Source organism: Schistocerca gregaria, chromosome 1 (assembly GCF_023897955.1).
Source record: "Schistocerca gregaria isolate iqSchGreg1 chromosome 1, iqSchGreg1.2, whole genome shotgun sequence".
NCBI lineage: Eukaryota > Metazoa > Arthropoda > Insecta > Orthoptera > Acrididae > Schistocerca > Schistocerca gregaria.
Genome location: NC_064920.1, coordinates 12130260 through 12144140, shown reverse-complemented (window position 1 = coordinate 12144140; position 13881 = coordinate 12130260). Strand labels below are relative to the sequence as shown.

At 41.0% G+C, this 13881-nt stretch overlaps 1 protein-coding gene across 4 annotated transcripts in view; it reads right to left on the bottom strand.

The window, feature by feature from the left end:
- Positions 1-318: 318 nt before the first annotated feature.
- Positions 319-13881, bottom strand: part of LOC126325647 (dynein axonemal light chain 1) — a 153863-nt gene continuing 140300 nt past the window's right edge. For all 4 annotated transcript variants that reach the window (XM_049995357.1, XM_049995270.1, XM_049995279.1 and 1 more), the window contains 2 exons: positions 6701-6881; positions 319-959 (listed from right to left, as the gene is read on the bottom strand). In XM_049995357.1, the coding sequence (XP_049851314.1) occupies positions 817-959; positions 6701-6881 (324 nt within the window). In that variant the 3' untranslated portion in view covers positions 319-816. The remainder of the gene's footprint in view (positions 960-6700; positions 6882-13881) is intronic.

Sequence of the window (13881 nt, the reverse complement as noted above, 5' to 3'; positions counted from 1 at the left end):
GCCCCCTCCCTCCCCACCCTCCCTCCCACTTTACCTCTGATCTGAGTCTCGCCTTCCTCACCTTTCTGTCCTTCCCCTAACTTCTCCATTTCTGATACCTGAGGAAGAAACTATTAGTTTCAAAAACTAAGAAATGAATCACTTTTACTTTTACATGTGTGTCTATTGACAGTACCACAGGGTTCACTTCAAAGGTAAATATTGGCCAGCTATTATGTCTCTCAATTTATCAATTCTCTTGACTGAATTTTCTTCTGATACTATGGTATGTTGAGCCAAATTAAATTTACTCAATACAGTGGTCGAGAGGAGGGAAATTACAAAGCTTACTTTAAAGTTGTCTACTCCTATCGGATATCTATATTTTCATGGAAAGTATAACAAGACAAACTCGACTTGTTTAACTAATACATTAAAATTACCAGAGCATGCTATAGTGTCCAATCTGGAATTAGTTTCTGACACCTCAACAAGACATTTCAAAAGTTAGATGCACACAGATTTTTATAATTTTCATTTTAGTAACCAATACATTGCTTTTCACATAAATCACTACTGCTTGTCTGTCCTATGAGTATTTTTCCAGACATCCCACTGTATGAGGCTGTTGTTCAATAGAAGTATTTTTGAGTGTGTGCAATTCCTTTCACTCCTTAATTACTTAGTTTTCTTTTAATGGCAGGGCTTGAAAATAAAATTCTACGCTGCATTTTGAGGCTGCTATATTTCACGTGGACATTGTTGAAAGAATAACAATACTGCTACTGATAGAGCAAAGGCTTTATTTAGTTTTGCAGTGCAAATGGTTTCCCTCCACTAATCAGCTGATGCATCGGCTGCAGGTGCAGTCCCGGCCACCCTAATAACGGGCTCCCCGTCCAGCTTCTTAAGATTAGGTAATCTTCGTGTTGCCTCAGCTCTCCACTGAGCCTCTTCTAATGCATCATACAGTGGATTCCCTGAAGAAGAAAAGTTCAATATGCACATACAAAAGTTACTGGCAAAGATAAAGTGATGAAAACTATATTCAACTAAAAAAAAGCAAACTCTATTACCTCTGTAAGTTATAAATACAAATACTTTATGTATCTTCATGTACAATTAAAATCACAAAAAGAAAAAAATGTAAAAAAGTATAAAGATAAATGTACCACACTTAGGCAAATGGCACAGGCAATTAATTAACAAGTAAATTACAATAAGTACAAAACAGTAATAACATAACTACATGATGTGACATATATGGTTGTAAAATAAAGTCTGTTATTTATTTATCGTGTACTCTCATAAGAAATGTCTGTCATTTGCCACAGACTTGAGGAACTCTTGAAAAGGGCAAACTCCTTTATTTTTCATCCATTTTACAATACTAGTTTTAAATTTATTTACCTGTGTTTTATAGGCACTTTCAGCTAATTTGTTGAAGTAGATAAGACCAAGATATCTTTAGCTGCTATGCCAGACTAGCATATGACACATTAATTGCGTGTCCACTTCTTGTGCCATGGTCATAAACTGCCCCCCTTGCATCAAACTTAGTTAGGTTTTTTAAACAAATAAAAAGCATTTGTAAATGCACAAGCTATGTGCTATCATTATGTCCAGTTGTTTGAAATAATCTCTTCCCCGGACTCTGAGCATACAGAGTTATCCCGCTGGAGTATTCCAAAACTCAGCTGGGAGTGGAAGAAAGTAAAATATGCGTATAATACAAGTTCATTACTGCCAATGCTCCTAAACTTGCACAGCAGTTAGATGACTCATTTTAGTGACCCACACAATTTCCCTGTTTTTATATCCCAGCTGACTTTTTGGTCTGTGTGGAATCGTAATACTTTGACTGCTTTATTGCTTTATTATCAGGACTTGGAGCATTCAGACTGAATAAAACATCTTCAGCTGTATTACTGTCACTTCTCTACAGTACATTTGTCTCAAACCACATAATACATTTTTCCATCACTACCATCATGTTGCATCGCACATTTGAAGGTTGATGCCTCACATGATGAGTGTTGCCATCTTGTAATGATTCATGTTGAATGTTCTTAAGTTTCATTTTGTTAATTAGAAGCATTGATTTTTCATGCTAACATCCCTGCAGTCACTAGTTATTTATTTCTAAGAACTTATTACTTCAGTTTCTTGATTAGTTACTTTGAGGGAGAAGTTCAGCACCACATAGCTCCTCCCTACTACAGTACGGAGTACTCTTGAGAAGTGGGGGGTGGGGGGGGGGGGGGGTGACTAAGGCATTGGCAGGGGTGGTCCGCAGGAGCCAGATGTGGGCAGATGTTGTGAAGGAAGGTTCGGCCACCGAACCTGGAAGTCATTGAAGCAAGCCGGGCGTCGTGCTGGTCGTACAGCAACGGGTAGGCCGGTGGTTTGCGGGTGGAATGGAGTGATGACTACGACGACGAAGTCACCGGTGGGCGTGGCGAACACACAAAGCATGTCCAGGTCGATGTCGGGCAAGAGGGGAACACATTTCACCACATGGCAGGGAATGGCAGAGGTTGTGTCATGAGCACTGGATGAAGGGAAACACACAACGAACAGTGTATAATCTCGTAATATTATTGAAATGTCATGGATTATGTCTGGGGGGACAGTCACAACCACCTCGAGTGAGGGCACGTTTGGGATGGGGGGGGGGGGTGTGAGAAACCCTGACAGGGCGAGGCAGGTGACGAGGGAGAGGTCGAAGGGACCGGTGAAGGGACCAGCGGTGAGGGCATGATCATAGGTAAGCTCGACGTGGGGAGCATGTGGTCACTCAACGGAGTGTGTGAGACTGGAGTAGGGGGCAAGGTCGGAGGAGAGTTCGACAATTAGAGCTGGAAGTCACTCGATCGAGTAAGTCCGACGTGGAGGGAGTGGTCGGAGCATCGTGAGCCACGACAGTGAGTGGCATGGTCGTGGCCTGAAGGGGGGGTAGAAGGAGGCTCGACATGGGCAGGCTTAAGTCTGTTGAGAGAGACTGTGAAAGCTGAATCTTTCATCTGGATGTCATAGGTGTTGGCTGAGCGATGGATAACTCGGTACAGGCCGGTATATGGAGGTTGGAGGGAGTGCGGACGGTGTCATCTCGGAGAATGACATACTCACAGTTGTCCAGAGATTTTGGGATGTGAACCATAGGGTGGGAATGGCTGGCAGGCAGAGGGATGTGGAGGTTGATGAAGTGGCATCTGAAGCAGTCCACGAAGGAAGGTAAGTCAGACTGATGGAGAGAAGCAGAAGGGCGCACAAGTTCACCAGGGAGAACACTGTTCTGGCTGTATACAAACTCGGCTACTGTGCCTTTTAGGTCTTTCTTATAGATCGCACAAATGCCAAGTAGCACAAGGGGAAGGGCCTCCTTCCATAGAGTGTCGTGGCATCGAAGAGCTGCCTTGAAAGTGCAGTGCCAGCACTCGACTAGCCTGTTGCTTTGCGGGTGATATGCTGTGGTACGGATGCGCCGGATGCTGCAAATGTTTCAAATCTCATTGAACAGGGCCGACTCAAATTGTCTGCCCCAGTCAGTCGTGATGATAGCTGGACTTTCGAAACGCGACACCCATGACTCGACGAAAACTCGAGCAACAGTTCCTGCCTTAGTATTGGGGAGGGGGACAGCCTCGACCCATCGAGTTGTTCGGTCGATAGATGAGAGAACGTAACGAAAGCCATTCGGGGGGGAGAGGGCCAACAATGTCAATATGAATATGCTGAAAGTGCCCAGGAGGAATCAAAAAGGCGCCGAGTGGGGTGAAGTGCGCTTGTGTACTTTGCAGCATTGGCACACGATGCTGGAGCATGCCCATTGCAAGCAGTCCTTGTTGACATTTCTTCACACAAAGCGCTCCGCTACAAGGTGGGTGGACGTACGAACACTGGGGTGGGCTAAATTATGCAATGCGTTGAAGACAACTCAACAGAGCATAGTTGGGATGAGGCGGTGTAACGTGCCCATATTGTCGTTGCACCAGATCTCACCAGAAATGCCAGGGAAGGTGGTGCGGATGAAGTGTAGTGAAGAGGTAGAGTCTGAAATCAGGTTTTGTCTCTCCTCATCGACGGGTTGGAGGTTAAGCAGTTCAGAGAGGTCTAACAGCAAATGGACGGTGTCGACTCAGGAAAGGAAATCAGCAACTATATTGTCAGCACCCTTTATGTGTCTGACATAGGTGGTGAACTGAGATATAAAGTCCACATATCTGAAGTTGCGAGGTCAGCCAATGGGTTTGTTATGGCCGCAGCCAGGGGTTTGTGGTCCATTAAAACAGAAAGGGCATCCCTCATCAGTCTAAAATGCTTGATCGCTCTGTAGACTGCGAGCAATTCCCTGTCAAATGCGGAATATTTCCATTGTGCATTGGCAAGCTTGCACAAGAAGAACTGCAAAGGCGAAGTGTGGCGATCGATTGTCTGGCTAAGGACAGTGACGATGGCAGCATCGCTCGCATCTGTGGTGATGAAGAGCTGCGCATTGGAATGAGGATGCGCGATGGTGCAGGCCTCGGCCAGAAGATTTTTGAAGGCAGTGAAAGAGTCAGTCATAGCAGGGGTCCATGGAACAGGCCAAGATCCAGAAGTGTTGGTGCCTGCCAAGGCGTCCGTCTGTCGAGCCTGAAGCTCGACAGCCCGAGGTAGATGACGGCAATATTAATTAACCAACCCCAGAAAGTGCCAGAGCTCTTTGAATGACGAAGGTCTGGGTAGGATAATCTTAGCTTAGTTCAAAGATGGATGCATCGATGTTGGTGTCGATTTCATCAGCGCCACTACTTAATTTAGTATGTGTACATAATTTTATCAATGGCAACAATCCACCGATAATTACGACAAAGCACATCCTTCCAGAACATTCCACATGCCTTGGCAATGAATATCAAGTTTTTTATCAAATAGGACAGAATGATATATGTATGAACACACAAACAAGGCCTTAGGAAGTACTGAATTGTCTGATAACTATCTGAATACATATAAAAAAAAAAAAAAACTGGTATCGGTCATTTCATATGAGTCCTTGGGGAGGCTGTACCGTTATAACCTCTATATAGCATTGCATCATGTCACACAACCTTGTGTAAATTGTGTATATAAATAATGAAAAGGAAGGGTGCAGGAACAGATCACTGAGTTATAACCTTTACATCTGGAAGAAACTCTAACTTTTGATTATTTATTGTAACTGTGTTTTATTGTCCAAGTAAGACTGATGTAGTAAGATGCCTTTCCGTTAACTGTTGTTTTTAGCACTAGTGTCTCTGTCTTACTAACATCCTTCACAATTTAGTCATCTAAGTGAGGTTACACAAAATTTGCATATAGAGTGTTAGTTGGAATTGGTGTCTGGTGTATATCACTATCTATTCCTGTTTTAATGACTTCCCATGCAACTTTGTATTTACCCTCTGAGCTGAGAATACATATCATTTCCTTTGCACTTTACTGCCTTGATTTCAGACCTGTAAAGCTTTTTCGCTTTCAGATGCGTTTTTTTTCTCCACATTAGTATGTTTTGCCCTTGCGTAAGAACTACATGCTTCAAAATTTTCATTTAACAGGTCTAATAATTTATTGGTCAATTCATTAGCATCTGCACTATTTATTATTTTATTTCATTTTATTGAATTCAGTTTACTTATCAACTGGTGTAGCTTTGAGTTATTAATTATTATTATAATTCTTTTATGTTCAGTACTGTTATGAGGGCATCTCAGCCACTGTCCCACATGACCATAAATACGTACATAGTCTAACCATGTCAAATTCTGTTTTATTTAGATGGAAATTACATATTATATCATCTGGGCATATTACCTACCTTTTGAATTTATCTATTTACACGATAGAAGTTAAGAGGTTGTTGTTATCATGAAATATTAATATTTTTAATGTTTTTGCTTGAGTAGCAAGAGAATCAGTTTATCCATTCATCTCCATGATTCAAGGGGATACTGATGCAACCATAATTTCATGTTTTTGCAACATTATGACTTTTTCAAGGGCCATATGTGTGTGAGTTACAAATGTGTGAAGGTGTGCATGTTTTGTTTCACCTACATGCGACGAAGAACCTAGTCTGACAGACAGTAATACCTGGCAACATTTTTTTCAGTGTGCCTGTCAGCCATTCAGTGCCTCCTCTGTGTGATGAGTAGCAATCTGTCCTACCAAATTTTTGTTTTTTCATCCCAGATTTTCTATTGTTTAATTGAAAAATAATATATATTTGATCCTTTAAATGTTGTGTGAGAAGAGATGCACTAGAATATAGCTGTGAATATTTGTAGTAAGTGTACTTCACACTGTACATTCAAATATCTTCAAATACCATTTAAATATTTCTGAAAAGTAGTAATTTAAGAATATTTTTGGAATAGGCACAAAAATGAACAAAATTCAATGTAGGAGTCACCGTGAGTGCAAGTAGCACCCCAATATGAATTCACAAGATTCAAAACACATTGTGCACTATCAAAGAAAGAAAGTAAATTAATCCTGCCACACCTCTCCCAGCTATCCCTCTTTCTCGTTTGTACTTTTATGTTTGCCTTTTGACAGTTTTTAACATTTTGTCTTCTTAAGGAAAGTACAATCCACATGTTCTGTTTCCTTGTAATCTCCACATATACACACTTGCACGCTAAATCATCCACATGTAAAAAGACTCACAAATGCTGTCTGCATTCTGATAGTACTTTACCAACAAATAGTAGATCCTCCAAATGTGGAATCTCCTGTAGTCTGTTAAATTCACTCCAGTCTTTAACGACATTATTTGACATATACAGCACTCGCAGCTTCTTGAAAAATGAAACACTTTTAATCTTTTCTATGAAATTGTATGATATCCATAGCTCTTCTAATGTGTCACCAATACCTTCCTATAAAAGAGATTCATAAGTCACCCAAATATTGATGAGAAATTTATTAGCAACTGAGTGGCATCTACTTACCAGCTATCAAAAACTAAACAGCTATAATATGAATAATAAAATAACAAATTTAAGAATACAGTTGAATCTTAAACTTCAGAAAATGTCTAACATTCTTGTATTACAGTGGAAATGCACGAAAAGGATAGGGTATCGCAAGCACACTAGCAAGTTAGGAGAGCCAATCAAACTTAGATTTATTACCACATTTGGGCACAGGGAACAAACAGGAATAATATACCATATTTAACTTCTACAGTGTTAACAGTATGTTGCAAGTGTGCAGTGAGCCACAAATAATAGCTTAATTGAAAGGAAATAAATAAGGAAAAAACTACACTTGGAAGTCAACATGTGCACTGTTAATGGTTTGGCAGCATATGAGCAAATATAATGTGTTTGACCCAAGTAGAAATACAATGCTTTAAAATAATAAAAAGTATTCCTCTAATTATGCAATATCATACTGTACTGGGAAGTGATAATTAGCTTCTACTTTAAAAATATGATACTTGCCTTAAAATGAGATTAGAACTACCTAAAATCCTTTCCACATGACTTAGATCAAACAACTGTAATATACTTCTTGTATCCTCATTCTTATTGAGGTCTGTTCAGAAAATTCCGGAACTTTGTTCACAAAATTTTTCTACACTTACCTATTACCTATCGTGCATGGTCTCCCCTGAAATACCCTCCTCCACAATTGATACACCTCTCTTAACGATGTTTCCACCTCTGAAAGCAGTGTTGGTACACTTCTTCCTGGATTGCGTGAAGTGCTGTCTACGAATTTTCTTTTATCTCCTTTAGTGTTGCAAAACTTCATCCTTTCAATGGGGTTTTCAACTTCAGAAATAAAAAAAAAAGGCCTCCACAGACCAGGTTTTCAAACAGTCCAATAACGATGAATAATATGCACCTGTAATAGTTTTACCTTTTTCCAGATAGTCGATTAGGATTATCCCTTGCGAATTCCAAAAGTCTGTCACCATGACCTTTCCGGCCGAAGGAATGGTTTTCACCTTTTTTGGTGCAGATTCTCCCTTAGTAAACCATTGTTTAGATTGTTTTTGGTCTCAGGAGTATAGTAATGTATCCATGTTTCACCCACAGTTAATAAGGGACATCTCAAGTCCTGCGTATTCTTCCTGAACAGCTGCAAACCATCCTTGCAACACCGCATACGATTCCATTTTTGGTCAAGCATGAGCAATCACGGAACCCATCTTGCAGATAGCTTTCTCATGTCCAAATGTTAATGCAAAATGTTATGTACCCATTCATTCAAGATGCCAACGCACCTTAACTCTTCAGTCATCCATCGCCATACCATGGATTTTATCAATGATTTCTGGAGTTGTAACCTCCACAGGGCATCCAGAAAGTTCAGCATCATTTGTGCCCATATGGCCACTCTGAAAATTTTGAAACCACTTATAAACTGTTCTAATCGAAGGTGCAGAGTCACCGTAATCAAGCTTTACTTTAGTCTCCTGAGGAATTTTGCCTTTCATAAAGTAATGTTTAATCACCACATGAAAATCTTTTTCGTCCATTTTTTGACACTCACTCAACTTCCTTGATTCACACGAATACCAAAAAGAAAGAAATAGAGCAATATGGCTGAAATTTGGTGTGCATTCTTTCCAAAGATGCTACTAACTAAACATGACCTCGATACATGCCGGTGATACCATCTCTTAGACTTTGCACGGACTTTTCAAACACCCTTCGTGGACCTGGATTCAAAGCCAGACCATTAGTTGCTTTTCATAGGCAGTGCACTATCTTACTGACTACTTACTGGCCATCACAGCTCACAGCCTGCTGCAGTGTGTGAATACAATATGTTGTCATGGGAACAACGTGACCTCCAGCAGTTTGTGTTGGCATGGGCATTATCTAGCTATCAACAAAATTTAAACACCATTGGTATAACTTCTACATGAGCATCCTGTCGCTGAGTGTACTGTGGAATATAACATCAAATGCTCAAACATCATTGTCACCTTATAGGTCATCTGAATTCTTCCTCAAATCAGTGGTTTCAAGCTCTGGAGATGAGAACTGACTCTTCAACTGAGGTCTTATCATCTCCTTGTGTCATCATTTATGCTAATCCGTTTTTTGGTGAGTTCTCTTAAACAGGCTTTTTCATTCCCATTTCCTGATTACATTCTGCATTTATATTTATGTTTGTCACATTATATCATTTATTTATCATGTTCTGTTCATTCTCCTTATCTCTCTTGCCTTTTTTGTACTTCCTTATTTCTTTACATTTGTATGTGATTTCTTTCCCCTTATTTTGAAACCACACTCTTCTAGTCTTCATTTTTATGTCTTTTCTGTTTACCATGTATTTATTTCCTGAGTAAAACTCTGATCATTCATATAGCACCCATCTGCAGCAAATAATCAGTACTTCATCATTTTAATCTATTACCTCATAGTTATTTTGTATTATATTTCTGTAGTATGTATCATGATTGGGTTTGTTGCAGTTTTCCTGTATTTTGGCTCTGGTGTATATTCACTTTTATCACTATTAAGTTTTAAAAATAGGAATAAACTGTAATCTCAAATCTGTTTCACTTCTACTCTCCATAGTAGATTGCAAAGTCTTTTTGCACTCAGTAAGGACCCAGAAGTTCCCTCCAGACCTTGGTGGGTATTAAAGCTTATCAGAGGTTCCCTGTCCTCTCTTCATTACTATGAAGTTATTATAGTCAACTAGTGCCCTTTTGTTATCTTTTTGATACTGTTTGTTGGTCATGTGCAAGTACTGGCTGATGGTACACTCTTCCAGTTAGAAGTAGTTCTGCTAGATTTAGCTCCATAGCAACCCCATTAATATCTACAGAAATAAATGTTAACTGAGGCACAGACCCTCTTACCAGAGCTGTCCTTGTACTAATGAAGTGTGGCAAATACCCCAGACAGTGTCTGCTAGTGTCCATTTTCTCCCCCAGGTTAAAAAAAATAGAAACAAATAGATATTGGTAACTTCATTGTGACCTAGGCAGATAAGTTGAGATCTCCAGCCTCCAAAACACACACCATTCCATTGTCAAGCATAACTGTAGTCAGTGAATTGTGCTCAGAGCTTAAAATAGAACAACACCGGTGGTGTCGACTGGCCCCAGCTTGTGGCCGATGAGTTCGCCATGCTTGTACCCGACTGTCAGAGGCTGAGCTCCCTAGGCAGCTCAGTCCCACCTTCTATATGGTGTGGGATGTTCTTAATCAGGTCTCTCTGCCAATGCTGGTCCAGCTCAAGTGGCTGTTCCGGTAGCTACACTATTGCCCACACAACCCTGAGCTTCACTGAGGAATGAAAAACTTACAGCTAGTACTATAAGAATACATGATGAGTACTGGTTGTATTGCAAATAATCTCTGTTGTTAGCACTATAAGTAGTAATTTCCTTTCAAAAATATCAATGTAATCAAGTAAATATTACGCTGCAAACAGGAGATCAGTGACAGTTATATAATAAAACTGACAGGCAGCAAGTTAGGTTTTTTCTCTTTTTTTTCTCACAAAATTTACTAGATTAAATTTAGATAGGATAAGTGTGCACAGCATTAATTAGTATAGTGATAGGTAAATGTTATTTATAGTACAGTACATGACGATGGAATCTGCTACCAAGCTGGGGTAAATCACTATAGCCAGTTTTATTAGGAACGTACATCATGTCAGGCAACATGGATGTCAGTTTATAGAGGGGAACTTTTTAAAAGTCTCACTTTTCATATTCAATAGCATTTAGAAGTGATTGCACAAACGTTAAAATTTGTTAAGTGGTTGAGCAATGGGACACTGTTGGCCGAAACCTCAAGTTCCTGACAAGCAATGAACCTCCAGAAAGCCAAAAGCCTTGGGGAATATATGATTCAAAAATGGGTGCCACAGCATGCTGAACTACAGCAAAGGTGATATGCTGGATATCACCTGAAAGTTGAGTGGGCCCAAGAAGGTAGTGTACACGTGTAGAATACCTTGAAAAGGGTGGAAGGGCATCTGATCAAATCTGACTCATTCACCTTCATTTTTAATAGTAGAAAACTCCCAGAGCAGGTCACGGTAGGTTTCTTTTGCTTAAACATGCAGCCCTATATCCCCAGCCCAATGTGCTGTTTTAAATGCTAGAGCTTAGAGTACACCAATGTCGGATGTAAATGTGGGAAGGCTACCCACAAAGGATTCAAATGTTCATCTCCTCTGAATGTGTCAATTGTTCTGGGAATCACCCTATATGGAGTATGACGTGCAGTGTCTTCCTTATGAGAAGGAAGATCTAGGCGATCAAAACAGTGTAGCAAATCCTGTATGGTGAAGCCAAAAAATCTTTAAGGTCATGCAATCCCCCACATTCACTAGCTCCTTTGCTCCAATTGTTGAACATCCAGTTCAGAACACTGATTTTGCTAAACAGAAGGAGACTGCAAGTATCATCACTAATGCCTGCGATGGTCAATGCACTTGCGCCACTGCATTTGCTTTGAAGCCTGACATCAGACAAGGCTGTGGTAGCTGATGTTGCAAAGGTTTAGCCTGTGGCTTTAGCTCCAAAGCCTCCCCAGCCAAGAAAATTAAAATCAAAGGCACAGAATCAGCTACCAATGGGGTGAGGAAGTGAGCAGTCTAAATGTTGGCATTGCTCACTCTGACACCTCTCAAGATTCGTATTCAGAGCCGACGGACCTCGGTGTCGGTGTAGGACACTCATCTGCCCCAGCACTGAGCCTCCGTCCACTACAAGTTCCTCTCCCCGCAGAAAGACAAGGGGCTCCCGTACTACAGTGGACCATTAATGGGTTCATGATACATGAGGAGGAACTGCAACTCCAACACAGAAATTCTCCATGTGGTTGTGTTTGCAGGAAATGCATCTTAAATCATCTGATGCCCCTGTACTATGGGACTATCCATTCATTGCAAGAACAAAATGATTGGGGGAACAGCCAAGGGAGGGTTGCTGTGTTTGTCAAGAACACATACCACTCCTCTGCTGTCTCCTTGGTTACTGACCTACAACCAATTACAACAGAAGTTCATGTGGGTCAGAGGATCACAGTTAGCTTACTATATCTACCTCCACAAGATGCAACTGACTCTGAGGCTCTTAACAGATCTTGTAATACAACACCCTGACCATTTCTGCTACTGGAAGACTTCAATGCCTTACATCTACTGTGGAGCTCAACCTCTAATTGCCCTCAAGGTCATGGTTTGGAGAGCCTCGTGATGTATCATTAGCTGTGCACCTTCAATACAGGCATTCCCACTCATTTCTATGCTGCTACTGGCTCATTCTTTGTCGTCAACCTCTCTTTTTGCTCTCCGTCCCTCATGGACTCTGTTCGGTAGGAAGTCGTTGCCAACTTTCATCCCACTGACCACTTCCCATTCCTCATTCACCTGCTGGATGGAACTCTCCCTGAAGGAATGCAGCCATAATGGATTATCAGTGCAGAGTTGAATGGATGTTGTTCAGCCACTGGCTGTGTTTGAATGCCAAGACAGTGTGCGGGAGTGTGGGTGCACCGCATCACACGAGTGATCCACCGTGAGCTGACTTCTCTGTCCCGAAGGCCTCAGGTCATCTTAGGAAGCAAACACGAAAGGGTAGGGATCTATTAATTGTCAGCAGTCCAAACATATGGCAAATAATGGTACCCCTTAGGGAAATGGCAGCAAGAGACAGGAAAGGACACCTAGTGCACTCAGTATGTCTGTGGGGGCACTCGTTCGACATGTTGGAGAGACTATTCCGACAGCCACTGAGGGAAGAGGGTGGAAACAACTGCTGATTGTGGCACACATTGGAACAAATGATGCTTGTCATCTGGACCCAAAGGTCATTCCAGCAACTGATAGAGAAGGTTGAGAAGACCAGCCTTGCACATGGTCTTTTAACAAAGCTCATCAATGCCCCACAGCTGATCAGGGCACTTTGTTTCAGAGTTGAGTGGAAGGACTGAACCAGAGACCTCAAAGCTTCTGTGACAACTAGACTGTGACTTCCTGGACTTGTCATAAAGTCAAGAACTCTGTGATCCACCTAAATGGGTCACATGTGCACTACAAATCAGAGGCTGCTACTCAGGTAGCTAGCTTACTGTGTGTGGGCTACACACAAGGTTTTTTTAGATTAGGCTGTAGGAAACCCAGAAGTATCAGTGTAAAATTTAAAGAAATACCACGTGAAGGTGAGAGTATTAGAGTCCTAATGCTAAAATGCCGAAGCATTTGCAACAAAGTGCCAGAGTCTGAAGTGCTCACAAAAAGCAGGGAAGGTCATGTGATACTAGGTGCAGAAAGCTGGTTGAAACCCGAAGTTGATAACAGTGCGGTTTTTGGGAAAAATTTAAGTGTATACCAAAACAATAGGATGATGAATATCAAAATGATGGATATGGAGGTAGTGTATTTGTGCAGTAGACTATAAACTGAAATTCACTGAGACAGAAATTGAAGGTGCATGTGAGATTGACTGGGCAAGACCTAGTATTAAGGGTGGGCACAAAATAATTGGATCCTTCTGTCACCCACAAGTTTCATCTCCTGATGTAACCAAAAACTTTAGAGAAAACTTCAAAGATAACCACAGTTCACTTGTACCCTCATTCATACTGTAATCACTGGTGGAGACTTTAATCATCCAACTATCAACAGGGAAAAGTTTTGTTTCTAGTAGACATTACTAAATGCCTTCTCTGAAAACTAGAACAGTTTGTTAGGAACCCCACTCACGGTGGAAATATACTAGGAGGCTGTCCACGTTGACCATGATGAGGTTGTGGCAACAATGATAACCAAAGTATAAAGGGCAACTAAAACAAGCAAAAAGATAGAATTCTATGTTCAGCAAACTACATAGAGAATCAGGATTGTAATAATTCAGTGAGGAAGCTGAAACTTTCAGCAAAGGGCAGG